This window comes from Nomia melanderi, chromosome 14 (assembly GCF_051020985.1).
Source record: "Nomia melanderi isolate GNS246 chromosome 14, iyNomMela1, whole genome shotgun sequence".
Taxonomy (NCBI): Eukaryota; Metazoa; Arthropoda; class Insecta; order Hymenoptera; family Halictidae; genus Nomia; species Nomia melanderi.
In genome coordinates, this window is record NC_135012.1 from 12,825,593 (window position 1) to 12,851,845 (window position 26,253).

At 42.2% G+C, this 26,253-nt stretch overlaps 1 protein-coding gene across 8 annotated transcripts in view; it reads right to left on the reverse strand.

Moving 5' to 3' along the window:
* Window positions 1–4,169: 4,169 nt before the first annotated feature.
* rho-5 (rhomboid-5) overlaps window positions 4,170–26,253 on the reverse strand; it is a 270,079-nt gene continuing 247,995 nt past the window's right edge. For 6 of the 8 annotated variants that reach the window (XM_031981458.2, XM_031981457.2, XM_031981456.2 and 3 more), the window contains 9 exons: window positions 12,676–12,986; window positions 12,458–12,544; window positions 11,884–12,075; window positions 9,002–9,185; window positions 8,382–8,618; window positions 7,659–7,849; window positions 6,724–7,020; window positions 6,318–6,471; window positions 4,170–4,755 (listed from right to left, as the gene is read on the reverse strand). In XM_031981458.2, the coding sequence (XP_031837318.1) occupies window positions 4,324–4,755; window positions 6,318–6,471; window positions 6,724–7,020; window positions 7,659–7,849; window positions 8,382–8,618; window positions 9,002–9,185; window positions 11,884–12,075; window positions 12,458–12,544; window positions 12,676–12,986 (2,085 nt within the window). In that variant the 3' untranslated portion in view covers window positions 4,170–4,323. The remainder of the gene's footprint in view (window positions 4,756–6,317; window positions 6,472–6,723; window positions 7,021–7,658; window positions 7,850–8,381; window positions 8,619–9,001; window positions 9,186–11,883; window positions 12,076–12,457; window positions 12,545–12,675; window positions 12,987–26,253) is intronic. The other 2 variants (XM_031981464.2, XM_031981463.2) reach the window with 2 other exon arrangements.

Here is a 26,253-nt window from a genome sequence, read left to right on the forward strand (position 1 = left end):
CTGAACGGTGCGGGTATACGTTGTGTATTCTCTCGTTATAAGCGCGCTCGGTCGGCCATTTTGTGTGCGGGACCGCGATCTTGTCTGTACGACCGCCATTTCGTCGATGGAGCTACTAGACGGCGAATCTTTTGTGCATGTTTCATGAATAAACCTTTAAGTAGTGAAATGGCTAATCGGATGAAGTTTCATTTAACTCTAGCCGCTCTTTGTTTACTTTCGAATATGTTAATTTACAGAAATATTTGGTATTTTCCCCTTTTACGATCGAAACGAACGGTGCTTATTAATCGATTAAATATTCCTCGATTCACAGTGTCGCCCACCGGCGACTATAACGAGAAAGTATTGCACATTGAAACTGGAGCGAAAGAACGGGATGCGAATTAACAGTAGAACTACCGAAACAATTCAGTAACTTGTACGATGAATCTCGTGAAATCTTGATGCACCTTTACTCCGACATGCGAGTATCATGAAAATAATGAATTTCAGCTTAACTATCGACAGTTCTAGCGTCAGAAATCAACTAATACAATTGTACCATTCCTTTTTCACGAGTAACGACGGAACGGTTCATTTTCCAACGGCCCTCTGATTCTTAATCTTTAAATGAAAGCCTAAAAATACTTATTAATCCCTTATCAACAATACCCTCGTAAAAAGGCAGCCTACTAAAGTCAATTGAAATGATCACCCACGATCGCAGAGAAAAATGTATTACATACTCGTTACGAGCGCGCAGCTTGTCCAACGGTTGAATACTAACGTAACAAGAGAATAATTTGCATGTTTGTCAAATCCATTTCGGAATGTTCAACTCGGGAGCAACGAGATATTAAACAGCAGGGGATTAAAATTGAATCAAGCGAGCCATCGTGCTCATTTCCCCCCAATAAATCAAGTCGAATGTGGCATCAATGAAAAAGAAAATGGCTCTCCTTATCGCGCGATTTGCCTTCCGATTAAGCATCGCTTAATCGCTTTATAATGCGTGTTCCCACGCGGGAGCACGCGAATTCGCGGCGGCCGATCGTTAACGGCGTATAAACTTGTGCGCAGCATCGTCGGGCGAACGATAGAACGAACAGAAAAAAGGAAACACTCGACCGAGAACATCGATCCCGTTCGTCGAGGCGCGATTACTTGTAAAAGAACTTGAAAATCCTTTGTAAATTTCCGTTTCTCCAAACGAGCATGGTTTTCGATTATCGTAATTGTTGCGCTCGCCATTGCGCGGCGGGAAATAAGTGTCACCCTCGTGTCGTAAAAGTCAATGACGAGTGGAAAATAGGAAAAATCATCGATCTCTCTCTTGATACATGTATAAGTATATATTAAAACTAAACGCTTCTCTCGATTCTTTATACCTCTTACGCGAGTCTAATCGTTAAGTAAAAATTTATATATTTGTTTTGCACCAATTTTTTCGTGTTCCTCTCCGCTTTTCGTTTTTGGTGACGCGCGTACTTCGAAGGGAACGAGGAATATATAAATACCTTTCTCCGACGAATTTTTTGTAATTTTACGTGGATAGCGATGAATACAAAGAGAAGAGTATAAAAATTGCTTTCCGATTACATGTTTAATAATGGTTTAATGATAGTTATATAGGTCCACTATAATGATTCGTTAATGTGCGCTTATACTTTAAATAGCTTCGCGTCGCTTCCGTCAGCAGTGATACGATCGTAGTTGCGATGATTATTCGGAATCGACGTGTCATCGATTATTGTTCGTTCTCGCGGCATGCTCAACACGTACGAGGATAGAAAACCATGTCTTCATATTTCTGAATGGCAACATAGTGCGATGAATGCGATAGAAGTCTGATTTTTTTTCAAGTTTCTTGGAACACAATGATTTAGCATGAACCTACCAGTTGGTTGATTGTTAAGTAAGTCGTCCGAGGTCTCGCGATGCGATGATTCAAAGTTAGAACATTGGAAAATGTTTCACGAATTTTTGAGAGAATTATTCATTGATTGAATAGATAACAAATTGAGGAATTTTAAGAAAGATTCTGTTAATGAATTGTATATTTGTTCAAATAAATAGATTATACCAGCGTTTAACGAAGAGAACTTGAGGAAATATATTCCTTTCCAATCTAAGCACCGCGAGACCTCAGAAACAGCGAAGCTCCGTCTTGTCATCAAAGATTCATTAATACTGTAGAAATCATTAAAACTAAGTACTTTCTTTGAAACGCAGGAAGATCCATCTCATACGCGAACGCAAACAGAAAACACATTTTCCTCGATGTACAATGTCTCTCAATGAATCACGTTACCACTGGATTTATCGATCAAAATTACTATTCTAGAAATAACGAATATCCGTTTAAAAAATCTTACCATAGAAACTAAGCTTCATTAAAATAAACCTCGTCAAAAACTTAACAATACAAATATGAAGAAACATATACTAAACAAACATAATAACCTACCAACTATTCATTGGGAGACACTCTCAGTCGATTCACGTTAAGAAACACTGAAGCACGTTGTGCCAGATCAAACGATCTCAGTACTCTTCGCGAAAGAACACAGAACAACAGTTCCTACAAAATAAAACGCAATTCTTACAAGTCAACAGGTATCATCGGAAACTCACCTGATCCTCGATCGCAACGATCTTCGTTCTGGAACATCGTGCTCTGGAATTCTCACGTTCATCGACGCCATGACACGAAAACCGTTCAAACAGCGTTCTCACCTGCATACCGGGTGTCCGACTTGAAGTCTCAAATATTCTTAGAAGCAATTCCGCGACTCGACCTACCACGAAAGTCAAGACTAACAGCATCGCGATACGAGCCTCGTCTCCAAAGAATCCACGATCAAAAATCTCTTTGTAATACGTTCCGCCAATAGAGGCGCGTGAGACAGGTACAAGCGCGGGAAAATAGCGCAGCGCTATTGGCCAATCTTCGATCGCCGATAATTCGAAAGCGAGGCGGAAATCGAGATTTCGTTATTCTCCACTTTCCCTTGAACGCGACTCGCAGAATCGCTCTTCGAAGTACTAAACGAATACGATCGAACGCTCAGCGCATACACTCAACGCAAAAAAGCACACTTTCACGAACGCCAATCTCTTCCTCCCAGCATTTACCCCAGCCTCCAAGCTTGCCAATCAAAAAACGAACCCACCTCGCCCATCGTCCCTCACCCTCGCCTCTCCTACAATTATATACAGGGTGTGAATTGATTAATTGTCCTGATATCGCTCCCCATCGCTACCTCTGTCTCTCGTTTTATAAAAAATTGATTCGTTCTCGCCGGCTATTACTTATCGTTAACACTTTCCATCGAAGCCCCGCTTCCACCCCGTCACTCTCTCTCTCTCTTTCTCTCGCTCGCTCTCTCTCGCTTTCTCTCTATCTCTCGCACACCCCCGCCCCTCGCGCCCTTAAAATTAAGCTCATGCTCGATCCGTTTGGCGGATAATCCTCCCTAGACGTCGCGCAAGGCTGTTCGCGTGCGCTTAATGAAAAATATTCTTCGAAGAAGACCAACCGCGCGGCCCATCACAGATAGTTCCGTCGTGTCGGAGGTGCGGGGTGCCGGCCACACTTCCGGTTACGTCCTCCACTCTTCTCCCATCACTCTCTCACTCTCTCTCTCTCTCTCACACTCTCTCTTTCTCTCTCTCTCTCTTTCTCGTCCCTCACCGTCTCCCCGTCCCCTTAACCTTAAAACGTAATATCAAGATCGTCCCTATGTATACCGTATGTAACAAGAGTTCCTCGTGTGCTCGTTCTATGTACACGTGTTCCAACCCCTGAGTCCGTCGAACGACAGGGTCCCGGCGTGTCGGGGGGGTCGAATGATCGTGCAGATCCTCGAGGGGAACGCTCGAGCCAGATCCCAGCGATCGGATCCTCGTGGAAACCGCTTCCCACGCTTACGTAAAGGCGCGTGTTGCTAATATGTACACTCCAGCCGGGGGCCAGTGCTAACGAGTTTAGGGTATGCCAAGTCTCTCGGCCCCCGGTGGATGGTTTCTTTATTAAGTTTAAGGCAGTGTCGTTCGTCCACGGCGATGAACACGTGATTCTTCCCTTCGAGTTCGTTGGCGATTCACTTGGCTCGGAGATCCTCCGGTGGTCAGAGCCCGTGGAGCTTGGAGAGGATCATCACTGGGATCGAGGCGTGCTGCCTCTGCAAGCCGCGGCCCGCCGGTTCCGAAGGCTCCGAGCTAGCGTACGGGATCCAATGAAAGCGCGAACAGGATCAGCTGCCACCGTGTTACGTCGCTGTCCGTGATTGTTCCAGTGGTCGTCTCGAAGTTGAGTTCGAAGCACGGCACCACCGTGTGTCATACGGGCTCCTCCCGCTTGAAGTTGATGTTCTGCGAGGCGCAGAAGTCCCTGGTGAACGGTATACAGTTGAACAGCTTGCACACCTCGCACTCGTACACCGGCACGTTGTAGAACAAGGTCAGGAGCAGGGTGAACAGGACCGCGATCAGGATCAGGCAGATCCAGATCAGCCAGATCTTCCGGCGGCGGTCGTAGTGCCCGAACGAGATGAACGGCATCAACGCGTACGCCGCCAGGAAGCCGAAGATGAAGCCGAACAGGTGGGCGTAGTTGTCGACCCAGGGCAGGATGCCCAGGACCAGCAGACCCATCAGGATCACGATCAGCTTCGACAGGGCGCGTCTGGGGTGCTTCAGCATCGGCCAGCAGTGCAGGATCTCGACGATCAGAGTAGCTAGCAGCGCGAAGTGCGCGCCTGCTGGGCCCACCTGCAATTATTTTGTCGTTTCCCCAGTTTTTCTCTGTTCAACGGCCTCTCGGATTCTGTCGGATGCAGGATTTGTTTGGGAGTCGTGTACTGAGCTGGAGTACTTTCATGGTTTTCCTTCGGACAGCTTGGAGTTTGAGCTGCGATGGAGGCTGAGTTTCCTGGGATTTGTCTTGCTAGGATGGAATGCTGGTACTGGGACTAGCAGGCACATTCGGACGAGTGTAATTATATTACGTACCCCCGAGAGTCGCAGTTCATTCGATTAGAAACGATTCTTTTCGATGTAAATTTCAAAACGATCGAAACTTCTCAGTGAAACTACTCCTTCACAAGAAATGATAACGTGATCAGCAACTCGAAGACCTGTTTCAATCTATCCGAATAATCTAGCAAACACAATACCCGCGAAATCTCTCCCAATCCCCCGACAATCAATCCCGGCAGGTAAATCGGGATCGTTAACCCGACAAAATCACTAAACATCCCCGAAACGGCGTAACCAGAGGCGGAATCCACCCCCTCCGGCAAAGTGAAACACGTCGGGGTTTAAAATTAGCCCGGTGTAACCGAGTAACGAGCAATAATTAACAGCACCTATACCGTTTAGAGTAATCATTCCCCGAGCGCCTTCCGCCGAACTAATTAAGACGCGCTCCGCCGGTATTAGTTCCCGAGCGAGCGTTACTTTCCCACCTCCGCTTTATTCGCCCGCGCCGCAGTTCCAGGAGCAACGACGGAAACGGGAATCGACGGGAGAAGTTCGCCGAGGTGTTAACGGGTAAACTATCGGGCGATAAGACGCCGACGCGGGAGCCGGCGTCGTAAAACGGACGATTGGCAACGGCGACGCGGTCCTCGCGGAATATGAGCCGCGGTCCCGCGAGCAATTACCACCGGCGACCGAACAGTCGATTAAATCGGCGATACACAATGCGAACGGAGCCGCTGTTAAACGCGCCGTGAGATTATTCAATTAAAAGTTCGCGACGCCGACCCGCCGGCCAATAAACGCCGGCTCGCCCGGCTAATTGAAGACAGTCTGGATCTCCGAATCTCGATCGGAATTTCCGATGGGGATATGGAATCGTGGATCTTGCGTGCTTTCGGAAAATAATGGGGTATTTGTGAGACGATCCTGGATCATTGGACTAGTGGAATATTTGTGTTCCTGTTTGGTGCATTGAGTGGGATACTTTTGTTTGAGTTGGATGTCTCTGGAGAAGGTGGTTGATTAATTGAACTTAGATTTAGATTAACCCCTTGCTGTCGACGGGCGATTTAATTAGCATTTAGGTCGATCTATTGAATTTATGGAATAAGAATTTTAAGTAGAACAATTCTATTTCTTTATTGGTATGTTGTATATATTTGTATTAGTGCGAGGAGGATCATTAATATTTCAGAAGAAAATGATATTTGACGGAAGAAGACAGCGACTGCAAAGGGTTAAGAGAATTATGGAAGCGTGATGCATGTTGAATCAATTCTCTGTTGAATTACTGGAATATTTTGGTCTGTTTCATTTGACTGTATCAACGTAGGGAAATTAAGATTACTCACCTCCGCCCTGTAAGGGACGAATATCGCACTGGCAAGGTTTCCGGCTAGAGCGCCAATGAAGTAGATCAAAGCGATGCGAAGCGAGCCCGTGAGCTTCTCCAAGTCTCGCATTAGGAAGTACTGAACCAATAGTGTGATGGACAGATGAAGAATTCTGTGAACAGAACAGGAAATCACGTGTCACCAGGATCTTAAACGTATAAAACCCTAATTTCTCACTGCAAAATATATAAATAGAATACAAAAACTCAAGTATTAATTACGATTAATAATATCCTCGAAACAAATCGAACCACGTCTCTAAACTTCTTAGCAAATATCATCGCGATTTCTTGGAGAATTGATCTTTAATCGTTAATTCGCTCATTTGACCCAGTTGATTGGCTCGATCTCACGTGAAACTCACCCGGCGTGAAGGAAAATGGTGGTGAAAAGCCTATAGAACTGATCCGGCCACTCGGGATGAAGAAAAGGGATCATGCCGCATACGTCGTGCAAACACTCGACCTGGGAGCAGAGCGACGCCTCCTCGTGGAAGTAACCGTGCACGAAGTCGCAGTACTCCTTCGTGGTGATCCGGCACATACCGTGTATACCGATGCAACATGGATGCCCGATCACCTCGCAGACCATGTGCTCCGCCATTTTGTGCTTGTATTTGCCCACCGGGAAGTTACCGTTGCTCCGTTGGCTGCCGTTTCTACTGTTGAAGAACGCAACGAGATTTTCCTCGATATTAACCATCCTCTAAACATTTCCTCGTTCCACGTTTCGTCGTTTTATTAACAGGTCGAGTGCCGAAAAACATAGAAAATGAAAGTAATCGAACATCAAGTTATGGTAATGTTACTTGTAATATAGCAGAGTTTTCAAATAATTATCCTATAATCGAATGAATTACGGAAGTTGGTAGCACTCTACACAAAATGATTAATAAACCAACGTGTACAACATGGAACAGGTAAAAACAGAATTCGCGCAAGACTTCGTCAAATCTCTGAATTCCAGCGCATGTAAATCGTATTAACACTAGTAACTAGAAAATACTACATTGATTTTGTTATTGAAGGAGAAACAGTGGAATTGTAATTAATCATATTCGCTGGGAATGTTTGAGGGTTGGAATAATATCGAACGAATTGTGCGAGGAATTGAAAGAAAATGAGTTTGCTGTCAGCAACATACACGATTAAGCTAGTACGATTAAAGTCGGTAATCTCGTAAGGGAGAAAGAGAAGGTAATGGAATTTTCGTTGAAACATCTGACGCGAGGGAAAGCGAAGAGGAGAATGGCGAGAGTATTAGACGAAACATCGAAGAATTGAGGGATAACGAATTTACCTAAACCGTTGGTTGAACGGATTAGTCTTCCGGCAGATGGGCCATTTAGTGATGTCGTCCGGCCACTCGTACGGCGCGATGCTCGCCGGCGCGTCGCAAAACTTTGGATCCAATCCGCAAACTGATCCGCTTATCCGGCCGCCAGGTCCGCTGTCTCCGGGCCCCCACTTTTTCCAGGTCGATATCGTTTTCTGAGGATTTCGAACGTATCATTTACCGTTCCCCCGGATCGACCGAGATGAAAAGTAAATTGCATTGGAAATCAACGTTCGTTGCGTGCGATAACATAGAGCATTCTAAAGTAATCCATTATTAGATAGAACTAATACTCTTAGCAAATAATCAATTCTAATACTAGAACTATCAAAGTGAAAGGAATAAGATAAGAAGTAATATAGAAATATTCTAAAGAAATAAAAATAGTGCTTGTTTAAGTAGGATGATCTCAATTTTCTGGGCAGACTTTTCCATGCAAAATGAAACTTTACAGAATATTGTTATGGCAATGTTAGATTTTCTGAATATTATGTTATGCGAAATGAAGTTTTTTAGAGTTTGAGGTACATGGGAGAATTCAATGAACGACATATATACAAGCGTTTCTAGGATTTACCGTAGCAGTCGATCTCAGTCCCCGGACCAGTTGGTTCGCAAAATGGAAGATCATATTATAAAATACATACTAATTAGACGAGAACGAAGGAAGAAAATTAGAGGACTCACAGAGCAGTCCGCTTTGCTGGACTGCACGCAGCCGGAATCGTCGTTCCGGATGCAGCAGGCAGTGTCGCGTTCCCTTTCCCGCCAGACGTCGATCTCCTTCAGGATCTTGATGTCGCGGCGCATGCACGGCGCGAACTTCGCGCCCAGATGGATCAGATCCGCGGCCCTAGGGCCGAACCAGAAATTCGCCGGCTCCTGGTAGTCCACTTGCTGCAACGACAGACTTGTCACGAGTACCTGTAACAGAATGTGCGGGAAAACTCACTTTTGCTCGAGGATTCGAAGACTCGTAGAGACTAAAACGTAAGACTTAAAGATTTAGATAATCTACGATTTAAACCTTTGCACTCTCAAAGTTTAATATTGAACTTTGTGTAATGCATTACTATTTGAAATCTCATAGTAAAATACTTTTGTCCCTTGATTCCTCGATTAAATTAGTTATATTGCGACGAGCATCGTCTATATTTTATTAGAGTTCTAATGTTTCTAGCAAGAACTTTCGAGTCTGATGGGTTAACAGTGTATTAGACAAAATAAAGATCTAATAAAGATTTAGATTTATAACTTAAATATAATTAATTAAATATAATCAGAATATAAAGGTTCGAAGAACTCACCAGTCCTGATCGGTGACTCAGGTCCATGCCAACCGGCCCGAAACCGTAACACGCTAACGATATTATCAAAATGAGCACTTGAACGGTGGTTATCCAATACGTGAAGTACGGCCTATGATCTTCGAAATCGTCCAATTGCCTTCGAACGTCCGGCTTCTGCGACACGCTCTTACGAAATGACCTCCTGCAATCAGAGTGTACACAATTATTTAGAAACTTCTTTCTTTCTAACGAAGTGTTCCATGGAATACGTTTCGTTAGCCCCTAAGTGACAGTAACCGAAGACATTCTCCGAGAGTAAACGCGACATCGTCTTCTACGATCGATGACTACGTCGGACTTGACGTTTTTTAAATATCACGTTTCTCTTTCAGAATATTTCACCCCGTAATCTTCGGTTCTGACCTCTGCCATTTGTTTACGTAACTAATTTCCACTCGGGTATCAACGGCTTCCGTTGCCGCAACATAATGAAACACTGTGATCGTTAAAGTAGAGCGTAGGAGGGTTCATGAGATAGTTATTTCAATAAACGCATTATCGTCTACATAATTCGGTAGATGCATAGACATAAAACGAGAATCTTTAAAATTGAGAATCAAACATTTATCTCGTAACTCATTTCAAAGTTATAATATTGCGGATTTTTTAACTCTAAAACTACCAGGCAGTTAAGCTGACTTTTCTTAATTCTTCTACAGACTTCGATTGATCTATAATTCATTAATCATTGAATAAATCATTAATCGATTGATCTATAATTTAAGTTTGCCTATTGCTAAATCAAATTCATTAACTGCTCAAAGAAGCACCTATTACCTTCTTAATAATTTCAAAATCAAGAAGCTTTAGTGTTAATCCTACAGAATAATTTTCGAGCTTCTTATCACTTTATTCTGAAATTCCCAGCGTTCACAGTCGTTATTACACAGAAGATAAAAGAAACAAAGTGTCCGGGATTTATTTATTCGCAGAGAACACACAGAACTTTTCACCGTGGCGACCGAAACGATTCGTTAGCCGCGCAAAATGAAAAATTCGGGAAAACCCCGTGCTAATGGAATCCCCGCGCGATGCCTTTCCTCGCGGACGATCGGAATAGATCTGTAACGGCCGCCGACAATAACCCGTGGCTCCGAATTTCGACTTTTAATAGAGCTCAACCGATTCGGCCGGCACGAACAAAGAACAGATTTTTCGGGAAATATCGAGCGACATGAAACGCAACGATCGCGCGGTATTTTCTTTCGCAGCAGAAAGTGCATTGTCCGCGGTGCCGTCCATTGTTCGTCCGCGGCTGGTTTTTCTATTTTCCCTTTTTCTCTATCCGCTAGCGTCGATCGCTCGCCGATTCAATGTCACGTCGGTGACAAATTGTAAACCGACCGGCATTTCGACGAGCGCGAAAACATCGGCGAACAGAATTATTCATATGGAAATGCGTTTGGTGACCGACCCGGGATCGATTCCTTGGTCGACGTGAAACATCGGCCGTTATCAATCGCGAATGATTGCCCGGTATCTAATAACCGACCGTCTGCGAGCGTGTCGCTTTTCATAGCTCGCGCCGGCGGTATTGAAAGGTTTGTTAACAGACGGTGGATTTTCTTGAAACTTGAAACTTCTGAGAATATCATTGGAAACTCGGCAAACGGACAAATATATGACACACTCAAATTATACGGTACAGTGCTTCTTGATTAGAAATATTATTAGAACTACACTGTATAATTTGAACGTGTTATATGTTCGTTTTTCGAGAACGAAGAAAGAAGTAAATGATCTTTCCTAGACTCTCGAGTTCACACGTTGACTGGAGAACGATTATAATAAAAAACTTGATTTGAAATAAGAATATTCAGTAACATAAGTAGCTAGATTATAGCGTAATATGACTACTGTGACACTAAATCGTGAATAATTATTTCCTATTCACAACGCTAGAAAGTAACATCGCAGAATCGTTCGTCGAACAAGATTTTAGGTGAACCTTTGAATTCATTGGCGATGGAAATGATACAATTGAAATTCAATGGGAACTCAACTGCGATATGAAAACAATTAAAAGATAAACGAGTACTCCCGCAATGTCCTCGCGAACAATATTAAAAGCAATTAACGAGGTAATTATATAAAAAGCGTTCTCATGTCGCGTTCCCAGTAATTCGTAAAGAACCGACAGACCGCATTGAAATCGCTCAAGTGAAAGTTTCATTATTAATTACTCGGCAACCGGTAACACTTTTCCAATGCGTTCGACGGTCTTTGAAAGAGGGAAGCTTCGGTTTTATAACAGTTTTCGTTTCATTCCGATATCTTCGCCGGTTGCCGAGATACAGCCGTTTAAAGCGCGCATTAACTTTTGTCACTTCGCCGTCTCTGTCTCGCTCGCGTCTTCCCGGTGACCTGCCGCACGCGCGGAAGGTGTGCGCTGGTCAGTAACAGACGGTGACTCAGCGTTTCTTTACTACTACTAGTCCTGCGTACGCAGTTCGGTGAATGAATGTGGGTCACGCCGCTCCCGGCCGTTTCGTACATTTTACACCCTTAACTTTGAATTGTTGTAGCTCCGCTGCGGATCGAGCTATCGACTTGGGGCAAAGTTCATTATCAAGGGCGTGCCTCTGACTATCACTCAAACTTATCAATTTTCGAGTGTTTCGTATTAATCTTCGTGTAAGTTCGGCTCGAAGTCAACGATAATATTAAACTCTAGCTATTCGATTTCAAATAACTGGGAATTAAAATGTAGAAATATTCCTTTGCAAATTGGTATTGTCCTTTCATTCAAAATATGACAATGACACGTATTAACACTAGAACTACAAGTCAGAATGACTGGTTTCGATTTTTTCGTTTCGTGGTGATGATAATTGACTCACCCGAAAAATCTGCCGACGATTCCCATGCCATACTGTCTCCTGTTGCTGTTGTCGAATATTCTGTCGATGGTGTTCGGAGAAATCCTCGTAGCCCCGGTCAAATCCCTTCTGAGTGTGACGCCTTCGTCCTGCTGACCCCTGGTGCCCTCGCCCAACGATGTATCGTACCTCGACCTGCTCCAACTCGTTCTTCTGTAATCTCCTTCCCGTTATACATCGTGACGCTCTAAACTCGACGTCGGATCTTTTTCTCATTTTCTTGATTCCGGCGTCGAGTTCTCGATACACTCGAGTTTCATAGTGTCTAATCGAGTGAACTCGAAGAGGCAAGTCGGCCACTCGCTGCAAGCTCGATGACAAAGATAAAAATTGGGGAACATTCTTTTGATTTATTTTCATCGTCATTGAAGAGACATTCTTTTATACTATGGAAAAAATATCGAAGCGAACCCAGACTTTCAATTCGCTTAAAGGAACTATGAATTTAAAGAAAAATAACTGATCACTTTATTGGTAAGCGTACCATTGCAACGCAATTAAAACTGGGGCAACAGAAAGGAACACGGAATCTCACCTTGAAATGTAATGGTCCCTCGGGATGTGACGAGGTCTCCTGACCTGTTCATCGATCGTCGTCCTTTCATCTTTCTGCGTTGCAAACCTACGGCACATTCGCAAAACGCGAAATTAGACTTCGATAAACATCAGGGAAACCTTTAATCTACGATATGAAACTCGACACACACCCTCGTCAAGGGGTGAATGATATTGTTCATGAAGATCCATATTTACCAGACCAATTCCTGCGACGTTTCTCTGTCGTTCGCGGAATCGAGGAGATCCGCGACCTTCGCGCCGTCCTCTTCGTCCTTGACCAACCCTTCGACGCCCTGTTCGATCTGGGACTGCGATTGCTGCGCGGACGGCGGCGGAAGCGGCGACGGAGGCGGTGGTGGCTTTTCGAAGAAAGATCTCTCTTCGTCCTGTCCGCTCTCCGGTGACGTCACCGGCTCTGCCCCCGACGTGTAGCCAATCACGCTCGGCGGGAAGCTTCGTGACTCTGGCCTGGCCTGCGACCTCTCCCTGCGCGTCCTCCTCAGCGACTGCAACCGCGATACCAATTTCTTTTTGAAATTTTGAACTTTGGAAATGAAGGAATGCTTCACTGAAGATCTGAAGAACTGAAGGATTCAAATTCTACGGGAATTTTTCAGTTTGCTTGAAACAATTGCACCCTGATGTCATATATGATTATGATTTAGAGATGTGTTGGTAGTGAAGAGTATTTTTAACGATATTGTTAATAATTGCTGTACAAGATTTGAAAATTGAGGATGTATAGTGTTGAGAATGTCTGAAAGTTACGTCAACAATATGAAGTTTAGAAACGAAGTAGATGTATACTGTATGTACAAGGTGCCCTATAAATAATGTACTAGAAAGAGACAACTCGGAAATACGGAATCACGTTCGAAAATTTATCTGCCGCACGTGCTACCGAGTCCAATAACCTGCCTGTTCATGACCGACCATTTCTACTTCTCCTAAATATCACCGCTCTTATATCGAACGTTCAAAGTCAATTGTCTGAAGCACGAGATCTCCGAAGGAAACAAGTTTCCAACTCCTCGTGAAATCTAGAATTATTGTTAAAAAGAAACGTTGTTAAGTTGAATATTAATTTTCCATAGTTTGTGAGCAATGCCAATGCAAAACACATCTGTATAACAAATTGTGCATCATCGATTATACATATTACAATGCAATTACTATAATCCATCTAATAATAATCCTCTATAACATATTATACCATATAAAATCTATCTAATAATAATCCTGCACAATATATTCCATACACAATCGTATACAACTATATACAACCATGAAATATAATCATGATTTTTCATTTGCGCTGGCAAGTGCATATCGATCGTCACCGGTGAATAGTTAATTTGAAAACAACGACATCATCGTCCCCCATAAATCCTTGTTAATCCCCGAACAGTCGATTCTCTTTCGCGACTCGCACGTATTTTCATGGCCGTATATTAGAACAACGCGGCCATAATAGCGTTATGAGGCGGGCGGGACTAGGGCGAAGGGGTGGCTGCTGCTAATTCCGAGAAGCGTAATGTCATTCATTAATATTAAACTACGGGCTGCCGCGCGTCTGTTAACAATGCCACATCGGCCAATTGATTGGGACCGGCGTAATGCTATTTTACGGCGGTCGATAACGACCTCGGGAATTATTTTATGCAATTAAGCGTGCAATTATTCATATCAGAAAACGCGTGTGCGTAACTAATGTTATATCTCGTACGTTCATTCGCGCCGCGATGAGCCGTAATGCCCCGTAATAGCCGCACGATCATTACCGCGACCGTTTCGCAAATCTCTCGTTACGCACCGACCTCACCATTTTCATAATTAGCTGCCCGACGAGAGCGCGACAAATATTTTGATAATTGATTCCGCGGTTTCTTTGGCTTTTGTTTCGCTGAATTGTTTCAGCGAATACGAGGAAGCTTCCGATTTATGGGAGGCCTTGTTCGATAGAAACCATTGGAATTTCTCTATGAAAAGATGCGCAGGTTTTCAGCAACAATTATTATTAATTACGCCAATTAACGGAGTTTACGAGCGAACGAATATTGGGAAATTGCAGTGGTCCGCTAGAACCGGGAAGTAGAAATTAATTATTTAACAGATGCTAAGCGAGTTTTTAACTTTGAAGAATATCGATGATGCTCGTGATTTATTACTATGGACAGTAAGGTGGATGGAAACAAACGTCTACGACTGGTTTACGCTTTAATCAAGCTCGAGATTCAATCCCTCCTAATTAAATCTCCCAAAAACTCCGAACTCCGCGCACAATTTCAACAGTGCCATAATTGAATTCTAATTGAGATGAAAGTATAATATCCAAACACCACCACTTCCATCCACTGGCACACCAAGCAATCTCACCTCGTCATTTCAGAACGGTCCGAATTAACTTCTAAATTTCAACCAATTAATCAACGTCGAAAACTCCTGGGAATCACAGTCATAAAGAAAAAACCAATTTAAACAGCGACTCACCTCTCCGCTTAAGAATTTTGATCAGCTTAATACAAAGTGATATCCTCAACCCTCCACACATCGGAATCTTTTACACTCCTAAAATCTCAATCCATAAACACCGAATCACGGATTAAAGTTTTAACACGAAACAAAAAAACCATATATATTAATCTCCGATCATGTAACCAGTTAGAATTCCATGATTCCTCTAATTCCATTCGCTGCGCGCATAAATCCCTAAAATCCGCAGTCCATTAATCAATCACCGTCGAACCCTCCCGAATTTTTCCATCGTTAACCGCTCGACTGTTCCCGGCTAACCACGATCGGCCCGACCCCATAGAATCCAGCGTAGACCTCCGTTTAATTACGCGATCGCGAAACAATGAGTGTTCCCAGTGAATACTCATTAAACTTGTCGCACCGGCGGGCCCGCGCGTGATCGATATTAATGACGAATCAATGGTGTAATCCAATATCATCGGGCGGGCAGGCCGGCCAATCGGCCCCCGGGTTATTAAGGCCTCGGAATTAATGCGAATTACCGTCGGCCGACTGGCGTTACTCCAATTAAAATTTGCCGCGACGCGACGCGGCCCTCAAAAATCCAATCTCCGCACGCGACTGGCTCGTTCTAACCGATGTATGCTTTTTCCCAGACCTTCCGGATGCCGGGTAATCCTGACGGCGGGTAAATCACTCGCTTCCGGGACCCAGGAACCTCGCCGTGAGAAACAGTCGACCGGATTTTACCTTTGAACCCCATCGAACGCGGGGAAACGTTTGTTGCTTCGTCATCAACGTTCACTTGATACTCGATTCGTGAATTCGATTGTTTCTTTCGTCAACCCTAGCATTCGATTTGACGCGGTTGAACTATCAAATCTGATATTTAACTCTTTGCACGTAGGCGCCAATTGATTTGACACAGCAAAATTAGAGTTTGATATTTAATATTGAACTTTGTACAATGCATCGACATGTGAAATGTTAAAATAAAACAGCCTCTCTCTTTAATTTATGTACGATTTCTCTTTAAGTCAGTTTGAAAGAATGTCGTTGGTTTCATTAAAAAATGTTGAGTGTTTCTGATGAGAAACTTCTGGAGTGCAAAGGGTTAATATGTTGAACTTTGTATAATGTACTTGTGATTTCTGAGTTTCAAGGAAGTCTTCGTCTCGTTAAAAAATGTTAAATGTTTCTAGTGAGAAATTTCTAGTACAAAGGGTTAATAATTATGAAGTACTTGGTTTATTATTTCTTTTATTATTAATTGGGAATTATTTGATTCATTTTTTTACTATTTTTTGGGGTTTATTGTGTAGGAATTGGGTTGTTTTCTGTGTTTTGCTTGATTAAATTGAAACAGATTTCTCGTGGAGATATGAATGTACGATATGAAGAGTAGATTGCTGTTGCTGTTCCTTTTTATGTTCTGTTTCTGTTGGGGTCGGGGGATTTGTTTTGTTTAATTGATGCTGTTATGTGGAGAGGTTTTCGGTTTTGTTCGGTAGGCAGATTTGTGTTGACTTCGTGGGCTGTAATATTGAGTTGGGCACGTGAGGCAGGTTTTAAATTGGATGCAATGGATGCGATGAAATCTGCGGTGCATATTAATTGAAGGGAAATTCTATTTTGGGAATGCTGTTTTGGTTTAATGCATAATATTCTCGCGACGAGGATATTTCTAGGAATATTCGATATTTAACGTTACGCGCTGCGTTCGATATGATTTTATTCGAACGCGATTGTTATTGAAAAATGGAAATATTCTACGAGTGGTCCGGTATCCCTTTATTACAGCCCTTACGCGCAACACCGATGGAACAGTTATTTCCCAACGGACATACGTTCCACATTTCACTTGATTATTAGTTACGAGTTAAAACAATAATATCTGGCAATATTAAAGAGAGATTAATACGCGAAATCAAAACAAACGTGTTTACACGACGGACGAAAAAATCAAGGATTCGTAATGTAACCGGTGCAAACAGCAAATCCGGGAATAAAATACTGTAAATACCGTACAACATTGCATACACATCGGAATAATTCATCGTATCAATATTCCGCATATTCATGCGGTAAATCGAACATGGTTTTGTTGCAAGTAAATTGTTGGCGAGTTTTGTCGCTAATAATCGTGTATTACGTCCCGATGAAATTATTAATACAGTCAATCGCGATACCTGTTACAGTCCATGATTTCCCCAACGATTGTTTCGTGTGTTACATTTTTATTTATGAGCAGGATTGACGCACGTTTTACAAACAAATTTTAAAGCAGACATAAAACGAAACTAACGAACATCGCTTCATACATAAAACATTATTGAAAGAACAAAAATTTGTCTGCATTCAATATTAAATCCTCTAAATGATACGATTATAATTACACTATATATTATAGATAACAGAATATTATTTGAATAACACAATAGTTGGAATTTCCTAGATATCAATCACATAAAAAACGTCCGTTCCTCTCCTGCATTCTACAACCGGAAATAATCGCAACGAAACAATTCCGAGCCACAAAAATGTCGGAAGCCCAAGGACGCTCGTGATGCATCGAAAAAAATCACTGTCGAAATCGCGATCACAATTTCCGCGTTCCGGCGCGTCCGTAAACAAACATGTCGACGTAAACATCCACTCGTGGAAAAGACCAGAAACACAGGACCACATTTCCTGACAGTTGAAAAATTACAGAAAACGGGGGAATGTATGGAACACCAACGAAATGCGAGAGGAAAGGGTTTAGTCGTGAATCTCAGTGGAAAAATCGAATAGAATTCAATCTTTTTTTTATTTACCGCTATCGAATGACATTTTATATAATCATCAACCCTACAGAAAATAATTCTTCAGAAACCTTTTCTACAACCCACAGATACTAGAAAAAAAAGCAGAACGAATCAACCTATAGTTCTAATTTTCCTTTATAGAATTCAAATGACAATTTGAAAAGTTCAGTTCGCAAATAATTCAGTTACCTACACATCTAGCAGTTGAAAATACCAAAGTTCCAGTCTCCAATAAGACAGCACCGAACCTCCAAGGGTTAATACATTCCAATTACACCAATTACCCGGTAATGACATTAATAAAGAAGTATACGGTTGTTTCCCGTCGCTGTTCGCCCAGGAAGGCCGAGCGAACATCAGAAAAAGGGTAGCAGAAAGAGGGTCGAGGAACACGCGACAACCGAATATAGGAATTCTATTATTTCACGCAACAATACAGAGCGTGGGTTCCGCGAGCGGAACGGAATCGCTCGGCGAACGCCGATTTTTGAACAGTGGATTTAAACAAGCAGCCGGATAATAAATCGCATACCGGCAGAGGAGAGGAGGACGGTGAAACCGGTCGACCTACACTCGAAAATGCAGCTGGCTTTTTAATAAATTTTAAACGAGCCCCTTTTCCTGCCAACCGCTCCAGCGATCGACGGTGCGTTTTTTTTCGTTTTTTCAAATTGTTGCTCGCTGCGCGCCCCGCAGCAATGCGGATCGATGCGATTTTTTGATTTCGGGATACAGGACCTAATATTTCCGAGCGGATTTTTCAGGCCGATTATACTCGACGGTAATTTGTTCCGGCGTTTTTGGTTCATTATTGACGGATACGACGCTCCGGTGGCGTCTGCTCATTTCGAAGGGAGTTTGTGCTTTGGGGATGGTTGACTTGTGATCCTTCGATTGAAATTTGGGGGAATTTGGCAGGATTTTGTGTTTCGTATAGTAATGGACGTGTAGGTAATATTTTCGAGGTACGAGATAATATGGAATTTGATATATTCGGAGATTCGTGTTTTTACAAATTTTAATATGAAGCTTGACAGTTTTATATTCTGTGGATTCAAAGTGAACTATAATATGTGTTGTAGGATTCTTTAGACGAGTCATTGAATAAAATGCAACATCGCAGTACTGGAGAATTTTCCGTTTGAACAAATTTGACTTGGAAGCTCGAGCGTCTAGTGAAGAATTAAAAGAAAATTATAGTTTCATACTTTCATCACCGTAGTTTCCCCTCGCAGGAAGAAAAATCCAATTTTCCGGTTCTCAATTAAGTCTGAAAATGAAAGTTTCACGGGCCGGCTGAAATTTTTAGACAACGCTCGGCCCGCGTTGCGCCATGAAAGATGCAGCGCAGCGTCTGATTATTCATTTCGTACTTTAATTACCGTATTGACCGTGCGACGGTGTTTGCTTTCAATTATACAACGCGAAGTCGTTAACCTCTTCGATCGATCGCTCGGCTCCGCTCGAAACGCGCGCGTCCACGTCAGAAACCGTTTGTATCATCGCCGCGGCGACGTTCGGTATTCCCGTAATCCGTAAAATCGATGACCCGGCAATTTGCCACAACGGACACGACGAGAAACATCGTCGCGATCCCGGGAAATCGGATTCGCCGATCGCGCTCGACGAGTCGCGGGAAAAATTGCGGGCGATCGCCGGTTTCGAAGGCTGTCGTGGATAAATACGTTTCCGTTTGGAAAGTATCAACGCTGAATTACAACGAGGAATTGAAATGTATTATTCGATTTATTATTTGCAGGCGAAACGTTTTCGTTGCTGATTCCTGTATTGAGAAGGAATATTAATAATCTGAGAGTGTTGACAGTGAGATTAACTATAAGCGAATATATCTGTTTAAAATTGTTTCATTAAGCACGTTGATTTGATTAGTGATATTAGTAATTGCAAATAAGGGACTGAAATTATTCAATTTTAAAATAGTTATAGTTTATATGCTATACTCGTAATAGTTTGTAAATGAATGTTGAAAGTTGTGTAATACGTTTGTCACTAGTGAATATTTATAGAAATGAAACAGAATTATTCAGAATGTAACGCAGGTGGTGAAACAGCCATATGTTAGATGAACCTGGTTCAATAAACAGTAGAATGTGTCTGTGCATAGCCAGGCGTTGTTATAGCTAGTAGAACAGACTACGAAAAGGTCAGACGTAATGGATTCACAGTAGAATAGCCGAGTACAGGATCATGCAAGATCAACATCTAGATATAGAATCAACCCCTATGCAATTAGTCCGGTCTGACAAGTAGCAGAGCAGACTTACACGTAATCAGAGCCGTTAAATAGCCTGTAGAATAGTCCCGTATATAATTGGACAAGTTCATCACGTAGTGGAATAGACTGGTATGTGATCAAACTCAATTATCAGCAACTAGAATAGACTCGTGTATAGTCGTGACTGTCTATCTTCTGGTAGAATCGACTTGTAGAAAATTGAATTCAGTCACTATCCAGTAGAAGTGGTATGTATATGATCAGACTTGGAATATGATCGAAATAACTATTGTAATGAACCTATGTTGAGACCTGTCAAATAGTTAGTAAATAGAGTAGCTATATTATATTATATTATATTAATATTATATTATATTATACTATATACAATCAACAAATATATAATTATAATAAGTATAAAGTCATATATAGTCAGGACTGATCATTCAATAAACCGTATTTACATTCCTCAATCGCTCGTATACTATCAATCTCAATCTAGACTCAGTAGAATAAACTCGTACATAGTCAGACACGTCCATAATTCATCCAACCCATATAATCACCTATCAAAACATCTGCCTATTACATCACATAACATCACCAACCGCTAAAAAAAAAGTCAGAGATAAATAACTCGCAGTAGAATAAACCCGTTCCCGATCAGACAACGTCGAATAGCGACCAGAGACTTCTACGATCAATCGTACGACCTGCTTTTTCGAGGAAAAAAATTCCCAACGATTTACGTACGGTTCGCCCCATTATTACACCGAAGATGATTTAACGTTCGCAGGAGTTCAGCTCCTCCGGGACACTCAACCGCGTTTCACAATGAACGATCGGAAATCCAGAGGAACAATGGGAAACCGCGGCCTGCGAACGGCGCAATTACTATTTTAAAGTATCCTCCTGGGAACTGTTGCCGGCCAAGTATTATTATCTATCTTACCAGATGCCGAAGATTCTTACGACTAGACCGTAACGCTGATTACTCAGGCCTCGAGCGAGTTTTTAGGTCATCGGGTTCCTACTCGTTCCAGAGTTGCTCGTGATATATATTTATGTGTAGCTTTCCATTCTAAAAATAATGTCTTCCCTGTCTTTTTTAACATGAAGAGTACTATTTAACCCTTAGCACTCCAGATTGTTTTGTAATCTATCAGCAACTCCAACTAATTTTTATAGTGTTCCTAGCGAAAATGAGAAATGCTATAATATTTCTTCGATCTATTTTCCTTCTTAGTACAAAATTCGGATGTGTGGAAAATCGAATAATTTTAGGGTAGTTTCTTTAAGATTCATTAAAATATTTAATATTATAACGAGTTCAAAGGGTTAAGTATCGATTTAGTTACAAAGATAATTTTTAGTACAATCACAAAGATGATTCTAATAAAATGAGTTGGAAAGAAGAAGTCCAATGATTTCGTTTGAGTCTTCCTTTTAGGACCAATTAAATCAAATCAGATTTGTGTGAACATTGGGGTTGCTTTCCGGAGAAAATTTTGCGTAGATTTGATTTCTTATGGATTTTAGAATGAAAATTCTCGGTGACCTACCGGGCGAGTCGAATTTTGGATTTATGAGAGGCGAGACGGCGATCAAATCGTAATGAGAAATCCTAGATTTTCGGTTTTCGTTTTATTAAGAAAGTTGCTCGAATTCATGGGATTTTGATGAGTGCCGAGTCAGCGGTCGACGCGATGAAGCTGTTCGTTTCATCTGTGATCTATGTAAAGGCATCTCGATTCTCTGTTTCGGTAACCGAAAATACTCCGGAAATGACAAATTCCGACCATAAATTTTACTTACCGGGTATTGTAATATATCCCGATATTTTATGCGGTGACGCATCGAATGTTTCATTATCTCATCGCGGAGGAATAAATGTTGAGCGTGGCTTTTCCGAGGAACAAACGAACGAACGAAGGAAACGTAATGCATTTCCGGAACAACTTTCCGGGTAAATTTTCTAGCGTTGCGCCTAAACGTGGCACCGCTGCACCCGATGGTGTCTTAAATTTATTTCTTGCGCCTGCATTCTTCAGAAGTTTCGCTGGAATAAATCTGCGGCGAACTCGTGACGGAGGATAGTATGAAATTTAGCCTGACCCAGATCCGACTCTGTCTCGGGAAATTGAGGAATCGAGCAAATGAAAGTATTAATCAGTTCTGCTACCGACAGATCAACATTTCGTGAAAATATTGAATTTTCGGTTCAGCGAGAAATGTATCAGCGGGAAAGTTCTCGCTGCAGCTTAGAAATTTTATCGGAAATGTAAGTTACGTTTCTTAATAAAATGAAGTCCTTGGTATATATATTCTTTCGGTGTTGGTCCTAAATAAATTGTGTTTATTGTTCATTTCGATTTTTCATAGAGAGAAAATATTCACTGTGAAAGTGAATATAGAGAGATTATAAAGTAAATAATTATTTACTTTAATGAACCTGATAATAAAGAATTTAGTAGTATATATATTAATTAAATTCCATTGAAAATCTTCTTAGCACGATTGAGTATTGTAGCATTAAAATGTTCCCCGTGATAGCGTTTGAAAGCTGATAAATTCTATTCAAAGAGTTACAGTTTAAAAAAAAGCCAATGTAGGGCAAACGTAAATCAGCAAGCTTGTCTTTTTTCTCTTCTTCCCTGAACTGGGACTATTGCAATATTGTGAAATATTTTCGATCGGGTGTATTGCAGTCCCACGAGAAAACTGTCCAAGTGACAAATTTCCAATTTTTACTTTATTGTGTAGAATATTTTTTGATATATAGATTTACTGCCAGGGAAAAATGTCGGATGTCGAATTGCTGTTCACCGGGATTATTCAAAGGACTAATCAATCGTTTATTTGATTAAATCATTTTTCGAATTTTGTCATACGTCCTCCACAAAATTCCATCGCTAAAATGTCACCAGTTAAAATGTATAAAATAAAACAATTCTCGCTCTTTAAACAGCATCAAATGTCATTCGCCATGAAGAATGATCGCAGCATAGGAGTTGAAAGGATTAAAGCCCTTACTCTTGATGTAAATTGCTGACATAAATTATTCCTACTATCTCGAGGAAACTGCCTCAGATTACTCACAACGCAGGACTTCAAATTTAAACATCCATTATTCCTAGTTTCTCTCTTAAACACTAATAATTCCCCAATTAAAACAAATACCATAAAAAGCTAAATAAACTTGCTAAACAACATATCCCAGCTCTTCCAAAATTACAAAAACCCCAAACAAATACTAAACAATTCATCTCTGAAACCCATTAACAATCACCATCAGCAACCAACATTCAAATCAAAATCAAAACGATCATTCAAAGATTAACCACTTCAAACCGCATCATTCACAGTCTCGCCCCGCCCAAGACGCATAAAACGAAGCGCGTGGAAACGCGAATCAGGGACTCGCTCGAGTTTTTATTAAAATTCACATGACACCAGTGTCGTAATAAAATGGCGGCGTGGCATTTATTAACAAAAAAGGACCCACTAAACCTATTATTAACCGACATCGGCGTAACCTTAATCAAAACGCGACGTTACGAGAGGAGATTCCGTTGGTTTTCCGTCGCGCCGTACATTTTCCCCGTTCCACGGGAAAACTCCCGTGGAAATTTTCGGTGGCGGAACACCGACGCGGATCAGGCACATTTTTTATTCGGTTAATGCTGATTTATAAGCCGGACGCGTCACCGGAGCGCGGAAACAACGATGATTTCCGTGACGAGAATTGCGGAAGCCGGTTTTTCGGCGGGTTTTCCCGGCGGTCCCGATCGCTTATCGGAAAATCGTAGTTCCGGGGATGATCTATATTTTCATTAACGCGCGCCTGCGTCACCCGGAACTGGCGTTCCGCGATTATAATTCATAAACTGATCGAAATTGAATTTTAATCCTGGATCCCGCGCATAAATCGCGCGCCCCGTTGCCTATAGAACGGATTTTAGATATAATCCGGCGATTAAATCGCGGAAAAGTAAGTCGCGACCGGTGGAATACATTGGACGCTGAGATTTCGCCCGACAGTGGAACAAACGATAAATGAACGAGAAAAATCGGTGGGACACGGTCGAACGAATGTTTCGTTGGTGTTCGGCCTTAACGAACGTCGGCCGGCAATCTTTTACGTATAAATTTCACTGTAGCTAATGGGAATGATTAATACCGGGGAATATTTCATGTGTCGAGCACTTATGGGAATCGAGTAAATTCGTTAGAATCTAATAGAACAGAATGAACGATGTGAATACATATCTACACATCGCTAAATTTCACTTCTTCAAGTCACAAACATTTTGACAGTAGAACCACAATAACACTGAGTCATTTATTTGTTATAAAAATTATAAAACTTCCCTACTGCTTTGCACAAATGGAATTTTGAAATTTCTCACGATAGCAACTTTATCATTTGATAATAACGGAATAGCCTTGCAATCGATCATTTTCACAGGTCTAATAATTCCAGCGTTAATATACAAATCCCAAATGACAAAAATTCCATAAGTCGCTTTTCCTCAATCATTTCAAGCAATGCTACCTTTATAGGAACCTTATCTTTCCATAATGTGTTAATCATATCACGTATAATTATACGTCCTTCCTGAATCATTTCGAAAGACGTAGTTTCATGGTAATATTACACGCCCATAACGAACAATGATAATTTTCTCACGAGAATCTCACCGGGGATGAATGTTCATCAGCAAAGACACATCTTCGCACGGTGGACGACGCATCGGTGTCTTCGGGCGCAACCAATCCCGCGGGATCGTGTTCGATTCGCTATAATTCCGCCGATTTAAATGCATGTGCATGGCGACTCGATAGACACGCCCGGATATCTCGGCGGCCGTCTCTACGCATTACGTGCGTGGCATCGGCGCCGGCACGGGATCAACGTGAGATATCGTAATGAATTGTATCGATTCGGCGCGTCGCGCCTGAATATTTATACTTTCATTATTGCGGGACGCACGGTGAAACACGGTCGGCCGTGCAGCTCCCGATGATCCACGCGCCCCGGTGATTCTGCACTGGGGAACCGGACCGTCTAACAGGATCGATTTTCATCCCAATTGTCCTCCATTCACCTGCTAATTGCTGTTTCAATTCTGACGGTGGATTGCGACTTCGCCGGAATATGTTAAAACGCTCAACATTGCCGGAATAAAATCTTCATTTGTGACACGCAAATGCGGTATCATAGTTTTAACCCTTTGCACTCGAGAGGTGACTCTCAGTCACTACTTGATTTGACACGGTAAAATTATAGAATGCGATATCGAATGATAAACTCTGTATAATGCCTCGATACGTCAAACATTGGAATAAAACAGCCTTGTTCCTCAATGTACTGGTGATTTCTCTTCGAATTCTCAAAAAACATCGTCTTAAAGAAATGTTAAATATTTCTAGTAAGAAACAGTCGAGTGCAAAGGGTTAAGACAGCGGGACAGCGAGGGTTCTAAGGGTCATAAAAGAGAAAGGGACTCATGGATGCTTTTTCAACTATCTAGATCTTCGATAAAGTTTGTCATTCTCTATTATATCACAATATTTAATTCCCACCAAGTAAAGAATTCAAGTATCCTCCAATCGAGTTAACTCGAACATTCAAATTTCAATCGCCACTAAAATTCTCCCATTCAAACTAAACGTCCCAAAAACTACATTCGAAACCACCTCATTAACATAACCACATCTAATCACGGAATACCCCACGCAAACAATATCGCAACCCCCATTCCCCGATTAATCATTCAGCCATCATCGAAAATCCCCGAGTCCCCTACAAGACGTATCATAAACCCTGAGCCATTCGATCAACTATTCCAGCGAGCCCGTGCTCATCCCATTTCTCGATGGTCGCCGCGTCCCCGCTTGCCCCGGCGTTCCGCGCGAATTCCTCGCGAATTCAAATATTAGCGCGAGAACAACGCCCGGGGGACTCGGCTTTCTTCGTTACAAGCGTAAGAGGAAACGACGTTGTACACACTAGCCGTTCTCCGGGCGTTTCGCCGGCTGCCCCTCGCCGCGCGGCACGTTGTCCGGCGGAAGTTTAGTCTGCTAAAGTTATATAGAGACTACCTACCACGGACGAGCGTATTTCAAAACTTGCCACTTAGCTCCCGACTGCCGGCTGAAACAATCCGGACAACGACCGGGGCCGGTGTTCCAGCTACTGCCACCTCGCCCCTGGAAAACTGGACCGTTTGTATACACGAGGACCCATTAGAA